This window comes from Hevea brasiliensis, chromosome 10, assembly GCF_030052815.1.
Source record: "Hevea brasiliensis isolate MT/VB/25A 57/8 chromosome 10, ASM3005281v1, whole genome shotgun sequence".
NCBI lineage: Eukaryota > Viridiplantae > Streptophyta > Magnoliopsida > Malpighiales > Euphorbiaceae > Hevea > Hevea brasiliensis.
The window spans coordinates 9,715,928-9,728,945 of record NC_079502.1 but is presented as its reverse complement, the minus strand read 5'-3'; the positions used below and the strand labels follow the sequence as shown (position 1 = coordinate 9,728,945).

Sequence of the window (13,018 nt, the reverse complement as noted above, 5' to 3'; positions counted from 1 at the left end):
GGTACCTTTATTCATTGCTGATGCTAAAACAAATTAAAAGTTATGTATTATCTCTTGGTACTTGCTTTGGTAGATGACTAAATATCTTGTAATAAATTGATTTCAATTACTTCTTGATCGAGAAGTGAATAAGTTGTTTTAAATTAATAGCAGATATAAGACTACATTCTGCATCAGAAGGCACATTATCTGCTTTCCTACCTTGCAAATAAATTCATTTATAGTGAATAGAGATAATCCTAAGTTCCAGTGACGCTGTTGTGGGCTGTAAATACTGTCAGGAAATAATTCTTGTTCTCTTACTTCTTTGAAACATTGTATGGGCTTGAGGTTATTGATAATGTGAGATATATCTCAAATAAATAGTGTTAATCAATTTGTTTCCCTCTAAATCTCATCTACTACTAATTCATTTTTTTTAATTAATCAAAGTTGCATAGTTTGGCACTTGGCTACTTTATAGAATATCAAGGTAGAAATGCAAGCCTCAATTCATATTAATTGGTATTTCCTGGATTTGAGCATTTAGAGTGCAGTCTTAAGTTATACATTACACTCTTTTGAGTTTTAGCTCCATCATGTTTGATAAGATACTTGAAGCTGAATTAGTTTAATTACTTGGAAATTTGTCATAGTGTTAGGACATATACACCCCCCAAACCCCCCCCCCCCTCTTCCAAAAAAAAAAAAAAAAAAAAAAAAACACTACAAATATGATATGAGGAGTATATTGTGATGCATGACTAGATTAGAAAAGGAGACTGCAGCATAGAAAGAAGGGAGAAATTGCAAAACAGGAGAGAGACATGGAAGAAAGAATATTAGAGGCAGGAAACTAGAAGGAAATTAATTCTCTTATTGAAACCAAAAAGTACTAATTAGTATCAAACACTGGATAAAACCTCTTTGAAAATGATTATAAACTCAACCCTAATATAGATTTTTTTTTTTTCCTTTTTTTGGCTTAAGAAGTTGGATTTCTTGGAAAGTTAATACAAGCATTGTTTGTTTTACCAAGAAATAAGAAGTTAAAGGGAAGCTGGACTTTTTGAGCTCTCAACTTCTTAAATCTTATGGAAGTATACTAAGGGGTCAATAGGTAAACTTCATTAGTGGATGCGAGATAATTACTGAAGTAATTTTCAGTTACTATTATAAAATAATTTTCTACACAGATGATAAGGATGTTATTGCATTTTCTAGTAAATTTCCCAAAATGTCGATGAATGAATCTGGCAAGAAATTAGTGCACTTCGTAGGAAAAGGTATGTAAATCAAGCAATTCGAGCAAATTCGAACATTATTATACTTTCATACTAAACAGCTTTCACCTCATGCTCCTTCTTAGAATAATTCCTAATAAGTAGTGATTAACAACTAAAGCAATTGGCCTTCTAATGATTGTATTATTGATCAATATCAAACAATTGATGAGTTCTAGATTTCAATTTACTGAGGCAGGAGTTAAGGGTAAGAGTTTGAAACAAAGCTGATTGCAGTGAGAAAAAGAATGATGCAGACATGGTGTCTAGAAGAGCTGAATGGCAAAAAATGATTCATACAGCCGATCTCAACTAGTTTGGCATTAAGGCTTAGTTGTTGTTGATGGATAGTGAGAAAAAGAAGAGAAATAGGCAGCTGTATTTGAAGTTGTGAATAGTATTTGTGGTATTGTAGAGAGAGAGAGAGAGAGAGAGAGAGAGAGAGGAGTAGAGATGACAAACTAGGTTTTTACTACAAGCCTTCCAGAAGAGATGACAAACTAGGTTTTTACTACAAGCCTTCCAGATTTAGATACTTAAAATTCCATTATTAAAACAAAAAAAAATCTATGAAGTAGCAAGGTTATATGTAGATTTTATGGACTACCTTTTAACTACGACCACTGCTTCATAACAGAAAAACACCTAATTACTATTATTAAGCCTGGACCTACCTGACAGATTGACCCTGTAAACCGGTGACCTGGATATAAAATTGGGCTGGTTCTCTAATTGAACCAGATAAGGAGTTGGCCTAGAATGACCCAGAAAAAACTAAATGACTTGGTGGTGAACTAGTGACCCGTTGACCTAGTGATCTTGATGCGCTCAATCTAAAATTTTCTAATTTAAAAATTTTTTAAAATATCAATTATATTGATATTTTAATATTTAAAAAATTTAAATTTATATTTAGTCAATGAATAATATTTCATTTAGAAAAAATTTAAATTTATATTTAGTCAATGAGTAATATGTCATTTAGCTCTTATTCTTTTATTTATAGTGACAGAAGAAATTTGTTTAAGTGATATGTTTATTTTTTTTGTTTTTAATATACAATCAATATTTCATAAATATTAAGGAGTTAATTATGCATTATAACAATATTTTTATTTTACATATTAACAATAAATTTTGAAAATAAAAATTTTAAAATTTAAATATTTTTAATGTTTTCATATAAATTTTAATAAAATTATTAAGATATATGTAAATATAATTTAATAAATGTTGAAATATTGATTCTAAAAATAAAATTTAGTTGATAAAATTATTTAATTATATTAATAAATGTAATACTTAATATATATTTGATTAATTTTTTAATGACCAACCGATTGAATTGTTAACCCATTTATTGAACTAGTGACACATTGAAGCAGTCCCTTAGCCGGGTTAATCTCCGGGCAGGGTTAATCTCTCGGCCGGGTTTAATAACTATGCACCTAATGATCACTAAATTGGATGCAAACAACCTTTAAATAAATAAGATTCCTATTGAAAATAAAGATTCATAATTAGTACCAAACCCAAATTTCTTAAATAAGAAGATCCTAAACAGAAAGATACATAATATTCCTAAACATAAAATATTTCCGAGAAAAATTTAATTTTCAAAATACGTAAGTTTCATCTAATTTTTTTTTTTTGGGGACTGTATCAAATAGGCAAGTGCGTACCAAATTGAATCCCTAATTATCAATTAGAAATTTTTTGTTATATTTACTTTTAGGATGATTGTATAAATTAACCCTTCAGCTTTATATATATATATATATATATATATATATATATATATATATATATATATATATATATAGCACTCTTAACTTTAAAAATGTCAAATGTCACGACTGAACTTTCATAATTTAATAATTTTAAGAAGGTCAAATACATAAATTAACTCTTGATCTTTACCAAAAAAGCTTAGTGACATCCTCAACTAGACCAATTTCTCCTTCAATTTTGACGCTAACTAGGATTGTAAGGTTCACTTTATTTCATTTTTTAAAAGTTAAAAGGGGTGAGATAGGATGTTTTTAAAGGTTAGTGTGCCACTAGACTTTTAAGGTAAAAGTCAACGGTTAAAATATGTTTTTGGCCTTACTTTTGTTATATTATTGTATTACATAAAAAATTCAAAATTATGAACTTGAGGCTGAACTTAAACTTATAAGAATGGTATCTATTATTTTTTTTTTTCGCTAATTAATGCAACCATACTCCTTTAATTGGAGAGAACTTTGTCTCAAGGTTTACTAGTACTAAAATATAATGTGATGAGTGATGACTAGTTTACAATCTTTTGCAATCGTCATCGATAACTTGAAAGGGAACCTAAATATGACTTCTTATTGAAAACAACATTTTCAGGTGCAGTGTCACACCTAAATTACTTTTAAAATTAAGGACAAGCATACATTTCAATCTCGTTCTTATAGTGGGTCATATTGCCATTGCTGAAATCTCATAGTAGTAGTAGTGCAGTGAAAGAAAATTGGATTATGAGAATGCGTTAATATTTTTGGCTGCAGATCTTTAATATGGGAAACATTTGGATTATGAACTTCATATTCACCTCATATGAAAAGTGAAATAGAAGACCCTTGGTATACTTATAGGTTCAATGTCTTCATAAATCAATTTCAACTAGCATCTTTCACTAAACTTTTGCAAGTAAATAAACTGAGTGATGTTATTCAGTCAACTAATAACCAGTGAAATTAATATTTCAATTATTTACATTTCATTCATAAAAGTAGCATCTTTGACTATAGCATTGCAATTTTAGATATTGACAAGGCAAAAGGTTTGGTACCTATTTAAACTTTTTGAGTTGGTTTAGTAAAATTGGGTTATAGGAGTTCTCTAACTACCTTGTGTGAGAGAACTAGTAACATGTCCTTTCCTATTTAATATTTTTATTACATTGTTAGATGTTGATATGGTGAAGCTAGGCTTCATAAGTCCTTACCTTGGAGTGGGATATCTAATTTACCTATTAATTGTTTTAACTCTTTGTTTAACCAAAGGATGTATGCTTTGGAAATCAATGATTCCAGTTGCACTATTGGCCTTGATATGTTAAATGTTTGTTCATTGAGGTCCCCAAGCTACCTATGGTGTGATATCTAATTTACCTATAGATTGTTTTTACTCTTCATTAATCCATGTGAATTTTTGAGAAAAAAAAGAAAGGAAAAAGGTTGGTCTCTATGTCTACTAGTGGAAAGTTTAATAATTACCTTAGGCAATGTTGTCACTAGGCGCCCGGGAAAGGCAAAATCCAGGCGCCTCGCTTGGGAAGCCTCCAGGCAAGGTGACTGCAACTAAGCGCTGCCTAGGCGCCCGGCCGAGGCCTAGGTGAGGTGAGGAAAGGCGAGAAAAGGCAAAAAAATTCAAGAAATAAAAAAAAAAAAAGAGAGTTGAGGGAGAAAATGGCCACCTTCTTCTCTTTCTTTCTTTCTTTCTTTTTTTTTTTTTTTTAAACATTTCGTTTATTATTCTTCATTCTTCTCTTCTATCTCTCAAATTCTAAAATTCTTTTTTTGCGGTCACTTTTTTTTTTTTTACCTCAGTATATTATTTGAAATTCTGTATGTATTCTATATTTTTTTTTTCTAAAATTCTCTCACATTTTTGTTATTCCTGCGGAGTATGTTTATTGTTCCTTTTCTTGTTTTTATTACTCTTATTAGAAGTGTCGTGGAGTTCTTTGGATTTTATTGTTCTTATACTCAATCAGTGGAAATAAAATAATCTTTTCATTCTTCTCCTTCATTGATCTATAATTTAAATTCCTAACTCCATCAAATATACTGGCCATCCCAAATTTTTTTACCCCTCTTGAATATTATTTTTTAAGGAAATATTTAATACATTTAATGAATATTATTTTTTTAAAATTATGTTAAATTACACAGTACAATCTATTTTAGTACTCTATTACAATAATCTAGTCTATTTTGGTATTTACAAGTTACCATTTTAATCTATTCTAATGTTTTTAATTCTTATAATGGGATTTTTTTTTATTTTTTATTTGGTTAGGATCAAAATAGTTGGCTGAAAAATCTATAGCATCATTACACACAAACAATTAAAAAAATCCAGCATGAAAACATAGATGAATGCTTTTGATCTTGAAGCTTAAAACATATAATATATTAAGAAATATGAGTATGAAATTTGACAATTTATTGATTGTATAATATATTAAGAGTTTTTTACGTTGTATATTTAATTATTTATTATTTTAGAATGAATTTGTGCCTCACTTCACTTGGGCAAGCGCCTAGGCAAGTGCTTAGCGCCTAGGCAAGTGCTTAGCGCCTTGAGCGATGGAGGACCATTTTGTTTTAAGGGCTTCTAGCGCTTTTGACAACACTGACCTAAGGTGTGATAATTTACCAATAGTTTAATAAAGTGATAATTGTTTACCTGGAGTTCTAATAAGGATTGTGCCTGATATAGATGCTCAATTTGTCTTAAAGTTTTGAAGAAGTTTGTAGTATTGTACAGGGAGAAATTAGAAATTTCGCTTTAACTGATCCTCATATTGATAGGCATACAAAGAGAACAAATAATATTCTAGAAGTTATGCTAAGAGATTGTTTATTACATCTTAAGTGTGATTGGATTAGGCATATGCTGCTAATAGAGTTAGTAAACAATAATAACAGGCAGGCAAGCATTCGTATGGCGTCTATAAGGATTTGTTTGCTATTCTCTTCACTCGTTAATTTTCAGCACTTCAAATTTAAAATTGCTCGATATACTTGTGGTAGATGCTTGATTGAATATTTGCTTGGTTTGTCAAAAAGGGATTTATGCAAGCTTAAGATTATTGTCCAATTCACCCTCGTCTCTTGGACACATTGTTTTTTGTTTATGTTGGGATTAGTCTTGTGGAGAAAATGAATCTATTGAAGACAATTAAGCTAATGAAGGATAGACTTAAAACAGCTTAAGATTGATAAAAATGTTGGGCAAATAAAAGAAGGGATTTGGAATTCAGATCCTAAGAATCAGTTTTGTAATGGAATATGATAATCATTTCAAAAAGCCAACTATCAAAAGTGGTAAAATGATTAAATGAACTTGTCTATTTAACATTGATTAATTAAACTTACCTATTTTAACATAAACAACCACTTTAATGTTCCTATTTTTTTACCCCCCTTAGAGATCTACTTGATGTTGTTCCTTGAAGCTGGGAAGCTAATGTTGGCACTTGGCCGCTAAAAACCTAATGTTGTGTAGACTAGGTTTGAACTCTTTTGAAATGAAACTAAAGCTTGTTTAATTAATGGGAGAGAAAAATCATTGCTGAAGGTTTTTCCACTTTTACTTTAGTACTGAGTTTGGTTAGTCCTTTTTTTCTTTAGTGATAATGTTGCTTAATAGTGCTGATTTTACATGTTGGATTGGGGGCAAGGAAGGTGAAGTAATTTTGTAATTGCTCAAATCAATCTAGTTAGAAGTGAAATGCTATTTTTTCCCCCTGCATTTGATAGTTGGGGGGGCTATTAATACTTTGACCGTCCATTTCAAAAGGGAGATGTGACAATCAACTTAGCTTTGCCTCTACTTCTTAATTGAAAATACATCAGTTATCGAATTAGGATTGATTTGGGATGAGAAGTTTAAGATGTCCACAATTGACTAGTACTCCTTTTGGAGTTCACTCTCACTCCTTTTTGATATGTGTTATTGGTTTATTTTGCTAGATCCTTTGGACACCACTCTTTATCCATCAAATGCCTATTAGGGTTGAGCAAGCTTGTGGTTATTGAATTTGTTAGTGGACTTGATCTATTTTAGTATACATCCTATTGCTTATTCCCTTGTAAGACATAACATGCATTGCATCTCATTTAAATTATTGTAATTAAGCGCATGGATGGATATGATGCCCTGAGGCATCTTCAAGTTTTGAACCGAGGATATGGTGAATGAATGCTATAAATGACTAATATTATTATTTATTATGATGTGATGGCAGTGGCATAGTGACATGAAGACCGAGCACACTGGTTGATATGAATTGTTGGTTTAAAGGCAGGTCGCTCTGTAGTGATAGTAATAGTTCAAACTTGAGTAATCACTGGCTATGACCCAAATGCTAGAGGGTGATACTGATTATCCTTTACTGATGATTTTGGGTTGGACATTCAGGTGATAGTGGTATTCGCTTAGTTCAATGATCTGCCTAGGCTAGTATTGTTTGATTTGGATGTATTGTTATGATGATTAACGTTGAAATGAGGAGATTGGTTGCATGCATATGTATCTAACAAGGGGTGTGTGCCGTCTATAATCTATGTTTATAACTATCCCGAATACTATGATTGTCTGCTTCTTGGTATATGTGCCTGTTTTACTCTCATTTTTGGTCCAGCATGCATTTTAAGGGAAGTTGAGAGGGAGGACAGGGGCACATGTTATCCCAATTCTTTTCAGCTATTCTAGTCTTTGCCTTACTATTGTGCTTCTGCAGTGTACTGTCACCAGGTTTTTTGGTTTCAATTGGTCGTCTAGTTTGTAGATCAATTACACGTTAGCAACCCTTACTGTGATGCTTGGCCAATTCTGTGCTTGGCCTCTCATATATATGAGAACTAAGAAGCATTGCAATGAATAAGCTCATTGAATGGAGAGTCGGATCCAACAAAAGTAGAGGTGGAGTCTACTAGAAGGTTATGAAAGGCAACAGGGCTGATGTTGTAGAGTCATATCTTGCGAAGTGAGTGCTTTCAACCTTGGTATTGTTTGCATTTAGGATTGCCAAAGGTTTGTCAGAACCCCTCTTTAATTTGGTACCGTTGATGTTGACAGAGATGATATGATATATGTCTGATACTCAAAGCTTTGTAAAATGTAATGAAATTCTGAGCCAGTATTGATTAACGGGAAAAATTTTATCGACGTGATTTATTATCGACTTGCATTTCACTTATTTTATAAATATATATATTTTATATATTTATGTTGTCTTTTGCATTCAATGATTGGATTTGGACGAGAATTTCTTGACATGTGTGGTCAGAAATGCGAGTTTTTAGAGTAAAATTTATCACTATCGCTAAAGGCAATATGCTGTACAAATTGTTGAGCTTCAAGCGTAAAAAAGGAAATTCGATTCTATTTCTGACATTTCAGAAATAAAAAAAAAGTAATAATGAATGAATTAACTAATAAGAATGAATCAAGTGTCTAAAAAGCTTCGAGTGCCTCCCAACAAAAAGGGCTGATAAATTATTTTATTAATATAAATATATTTTAATTTTAAAAAACTATTTCGGGACAACTTATTTTTCATAAAATATGGAGAAATTCAACTGATATATTCATCAGATTTTATAAACTAAATTATGGAAATAACCCCCAAAAAAACTCTTTTTACATTTTTTTTTGGCTATAATTAACAATAAACAAATATCTTCTCCAGTTCTAAGTAGGCCAGAAAGGACATAAGTTATTCATCTCCTTCCCTTCCAGCCATCCACGGCATAGCCGCGCCTAGTGAATAAATGAGTTATTCCACGCGGCCCGTCGCAGCTTGCCTCTCTCTCCCGCCAAATTTAGGTACAAAATCCAAAACCTCTCCAAATAGGAAAAGCTTCATTTCTCTGTTGCAAAATTGCGAACACATTAGCCAAATTCTACCGATACACGCTAAAATCATAAGAACCAATCATCACAATGACCCCTTTATCGTCTTTGAGCTACTTCGTGTTTGCTTTAATCTCAAATCAATGGACTACGCTTCCAAAATCTTCTCTTACACTCAAAACCCAAATGTCTACCTCTACACTGTTCTCATTGATGGGTTTGTGTTATGCGGTTATCATATTGACGGTATTCATTTATATTATCAAATGATCAACTCATCAATCTTGCCAGATAACTATTCTATCACTTCGGTTTTGAAAGCTTGTGGGCATCAATTAGCGTTGAGAGAAGTTAGAGAGGTTCACTGCCAAATTTTGAAACTTGGGTTGAGTTCAAACAGGTCAATAAGAATGAAACTGATGGAGGTTTATGGTAAATGTGGAGCACTAGAAGATGCAAAGCATGTTTTCGATAAAATGCCTGAACAAGATGTTGTTGCATCAACAATTATGATAAACTCCTTCTTTGATCATGGATTGGTTCAGGAGGCAACTGATATTTTTAATTCGATTAAGACTAAGGACACGGTGTGTTGGACTGCGATGATTGATGGGTTGGTTAGGAATGGGGAGATGAACCCAGCTTTAGAGTTGTTCAGAGAAATGCAAAGGTTGGATGTGAGGCCAAATGAATTTACCATTGTTTGTGTTTTATCTGCTTGTTCGAGACTAGGGGCTTTGGAACTTGGAAGATGGGTGCACTCTTATATGGGCAGGTATAGGATTGAGCTCAACCATTTTGTTGGTGGTGCGCTGATCAATATGTACTCGAGGTGCGGTGATATTGATAAGGCATGGTGGGTTTTTGAAGAGATGAAAGAGAGGAATGCCATCACCTACAATTCTATGATTATGGGGTTTGCCTTGCATGGGAAGAGTAGTGAAGCTATTGAGCTGTTTAGGGGAATGACAAAACAAGGACTTACTCCAACTAGTGTCACTTTTGTTGGCGTGTTGACTGCTTGCAGTCATGGTGGTTTGGCAGATTTGGGATTTGAAATCTTTCACTCTATGGCAAGAGATTATGGGATTGAACCACAAATTGAGCACTACGGATGTATGGTTGATCTTCTCGGTCGACTAGGTCGACTTGAGGAGGCATATCATTTTATTAGAACAATGAAACTAGCACCAGATCATGTTATGCTAGGAGCTTTGCTAAGTGCTTGTAAAATTCATGGAAATCTGGAATTAGGGGAAGAGATTGCGCAAAGTTTAGTGAATTGTGGCAATGAGGATTCAGGAACTTATGTTTTACTATCAAATGCATATTCTTCATCGGGGAAATGGAAAGAGGCTGCTCAAGTAAGAGCAAAGATGAAAGGAGAAGGAATAGAAAAGGAACCAGGTTGTAGTTCCATTGAAGTGAACAATGAGATTCATGAGTTCATTTTGGGAGATCTCAGACACTCTCAAAAGGAAGAAATCTACAAAAAGTTGGAACAGCTGAACCAAATATTGAGATTGGAAGGCTATACTCCTGCAACAGAAGTTGTGCTACATGATATTGAAGACTGGCAGAAAGAATGGGCTTTAGCAATACATAGCGAGAGGCTTGCAATATGCTATGGACTAATTTCTACAAAACCATTTACCACAATAAGAGTTGTAAAAAATCAGAGGGTATGTAATGACTGCCACTCAATGATCAAGCTCATTTCTAAGATTACCAAGAGAAAAATAGTGGTGAGGGATCGCAATAGGTTTCACCATTTTGAAAATGGGAGTTGTTCTTGTGGAGACTACTGGTGAAATAAGAATTTTTCTTCAAATGTTCCTATTCATAGAACTGATGATGAAGATGCAGGAAAAAAAAAGTTTGTTTATGCAGAAATTTATCATGAGACTGTTTATTTAAAAAAGAACAAAACAATGGAACAGCCTTGCTTCTTTTAAATTTTGAAAGCACGTAAACATTTGGAAAATGCTATTTACCTTTCACTTATCACTTAATGGGCTTGGGCTTCTATAAAATGAATAATTTCAAAACAATCAAGAATAGGGGGAATCAAAGAAGAGAATCACGCTGCTGTCAAGAAAATTTATTCATAAATTGATCACTTCAATTTTAATTAAAATTTTGGGGATAAATTTGAAAGAGCGGAAGCGTGAAAATTATTAGATTAGAATATTGAATTCAAAAATTTTCTTCTAAGGTCTCATGCATCATGCAAAATACATTATGTACCTAATTGATTTCAATATTGAATTACATATTAAAACACTTTTAATATGTATTTGAATTTACATTTGCCATTTAAAATTTTAGAATTAACAAATTAATTCATTAGAACTCTAGATTAATTTAAGAATATGTACACTAACCTTTTGATGCACTGTAGATGTGTTTAGTACATTTGGGAAGCACCTAGGAACCCCAAATATTGTCCATCTAGTTTGTCCATACTAATATCACTAATGGCAGCCCCTTGAACAGATTCTAAAGCCTTGTCAACTAATTAAAAAATAGAGATTTGCCTTTTAGAGAGATTGTAGATGTATATTAGACACTAGAAATAATTTATAGCAATTTTAATTTAAGAGATTATGGGCAGCTCTCTTTGAATTGATGAGAGATGAAGAAGAGAGGAAGAGAGGCTTAGAGGTGACGGCACATATGAGAGAATAACAAATTGTTCTTTTATTCTTTCATAACATCACATTATATAATTAGGTCATCACTTAAAACCCTTGCCACATGTCATCTTCTGATTGTACCTTAATTTTAATTGACCTAATCACATTAAGCCAAGTGTCAAAACTAGGTTTAATCTTGACTTTGATCATCATGCATGATAGGAAGACAAATGACAAATCATGATGCCATGTGTCACCATCTCATGTTGCCACATGTCATCCTGTGAAATGTCCAAATTATCATTGTGTTGTAATTTTGAGTTCTCTACCCAAAATAATTATTTCTCATCTTCTAATCAATTTATATCAAATATAAATTAATTAATTAATTAATATCTATTAATTAATTTCTCATAATTAAATTCATATTTAAACACTTTAAATATAAATTTAACTTATACTATACATCTAATAACCTAGATTTGGTTTCAAGCCATGTTAGGGACTTTGCAATCTCATTGCAAATTAAACCTATTTAATTAATCAATTAAACTCTTTAACTAATTAATTAAATTATATTTAACTTGGTGATTACTTGTGTATGTGTGTGACTCACTAGGCTCATCACTAATTGGCAATGAGATATGATATTAACTCTTAATATCATCAGAACTCTTTCTTACCATAAATGATTTCTCTAAATCATTTAAGGCACCTCATAGACTATGGTTAACACCTAGTATAGCATGCCATGACCACCCAATTAGTAATAAGAAATACCTTAAATGAACTTTTAATCATATATTACCACTAGAATCTCTTTGTTACAAAATTCCAATTCGAGCTGGAGTCATGGTTTATGTCAAACTCCATTTGCTATGAATATTATATTCTTTTTTAATTCTAATTCTTGATTAAAAAGATTTTCTCATCAGAAACTCTTTTCTGATTAAATCTATCTGTCCTGGCCAAGAACTTGAAACATCAAGAACAATTAAATGAACATAGGATTTTATCCCTATTTACTTAGGGTAACAGATTCCATCTTGATCAACACCTACCTCCATATATAACTAGTAGGAGCCAACACATGCCCAAATACCTATACACAGTACAAGTATGAAAGCAGTATCAAACTCAAACCATCTATATACAGATAACTGTGTTATCTCAGGTTTAAAGATTATATGTACTGATATGATTTATGATAATGCATTGACAAGAGTAAACTCCATGTGCTTGTCATAAGTGTCACTGGTTCAGCCTACTTATCATACATACGTGCCTATCATGTTTGTTATATGGCATGAGATTTACCATTCCATCTTATTTATATCTCATATAAATAATTTGGGAACAAACATGATTAAAATCTTTTTGGATAAGTCATGTCATTGTGAAGTATCATCGATTGTGAACCAATTTATGATACTTTGTGCTAGAAATACTGTCACTCATATTCTTAACAACTTAATAATAGAATTTCAAACAAAATATCAATGG

At 32.0% G+C, this 13,018-nt stretch overlaps 1 protein-coding gene across 1 annotated transcript; it reads left to right on the top strand.

The window, feature by feature from the left end:
* Window positions 1-8,617: 8,617 nt before the first annotated feature.
* Window positions 8,618-10,815, top strand: LOC110649528 (putative pentatricopeptide repeat-containing protein At5g59200, chloroplastic). The gene has a single exon (XM_021804120.2). The coding sequence runs from the start codon at window positions 8,798-8,800 to the stop codon at window positions 10,688-10,690; it is 1,893 nt and encodes a 630-aa protein (XP_021659812.2). The 5' UTR covers window positions 8,618-8,797; the 3' UTR covers window positions 10,691-10,815.
* The last annotated feature ends 2,203 nt before the right edge of the window (window positions 10,816-13,018 follow it).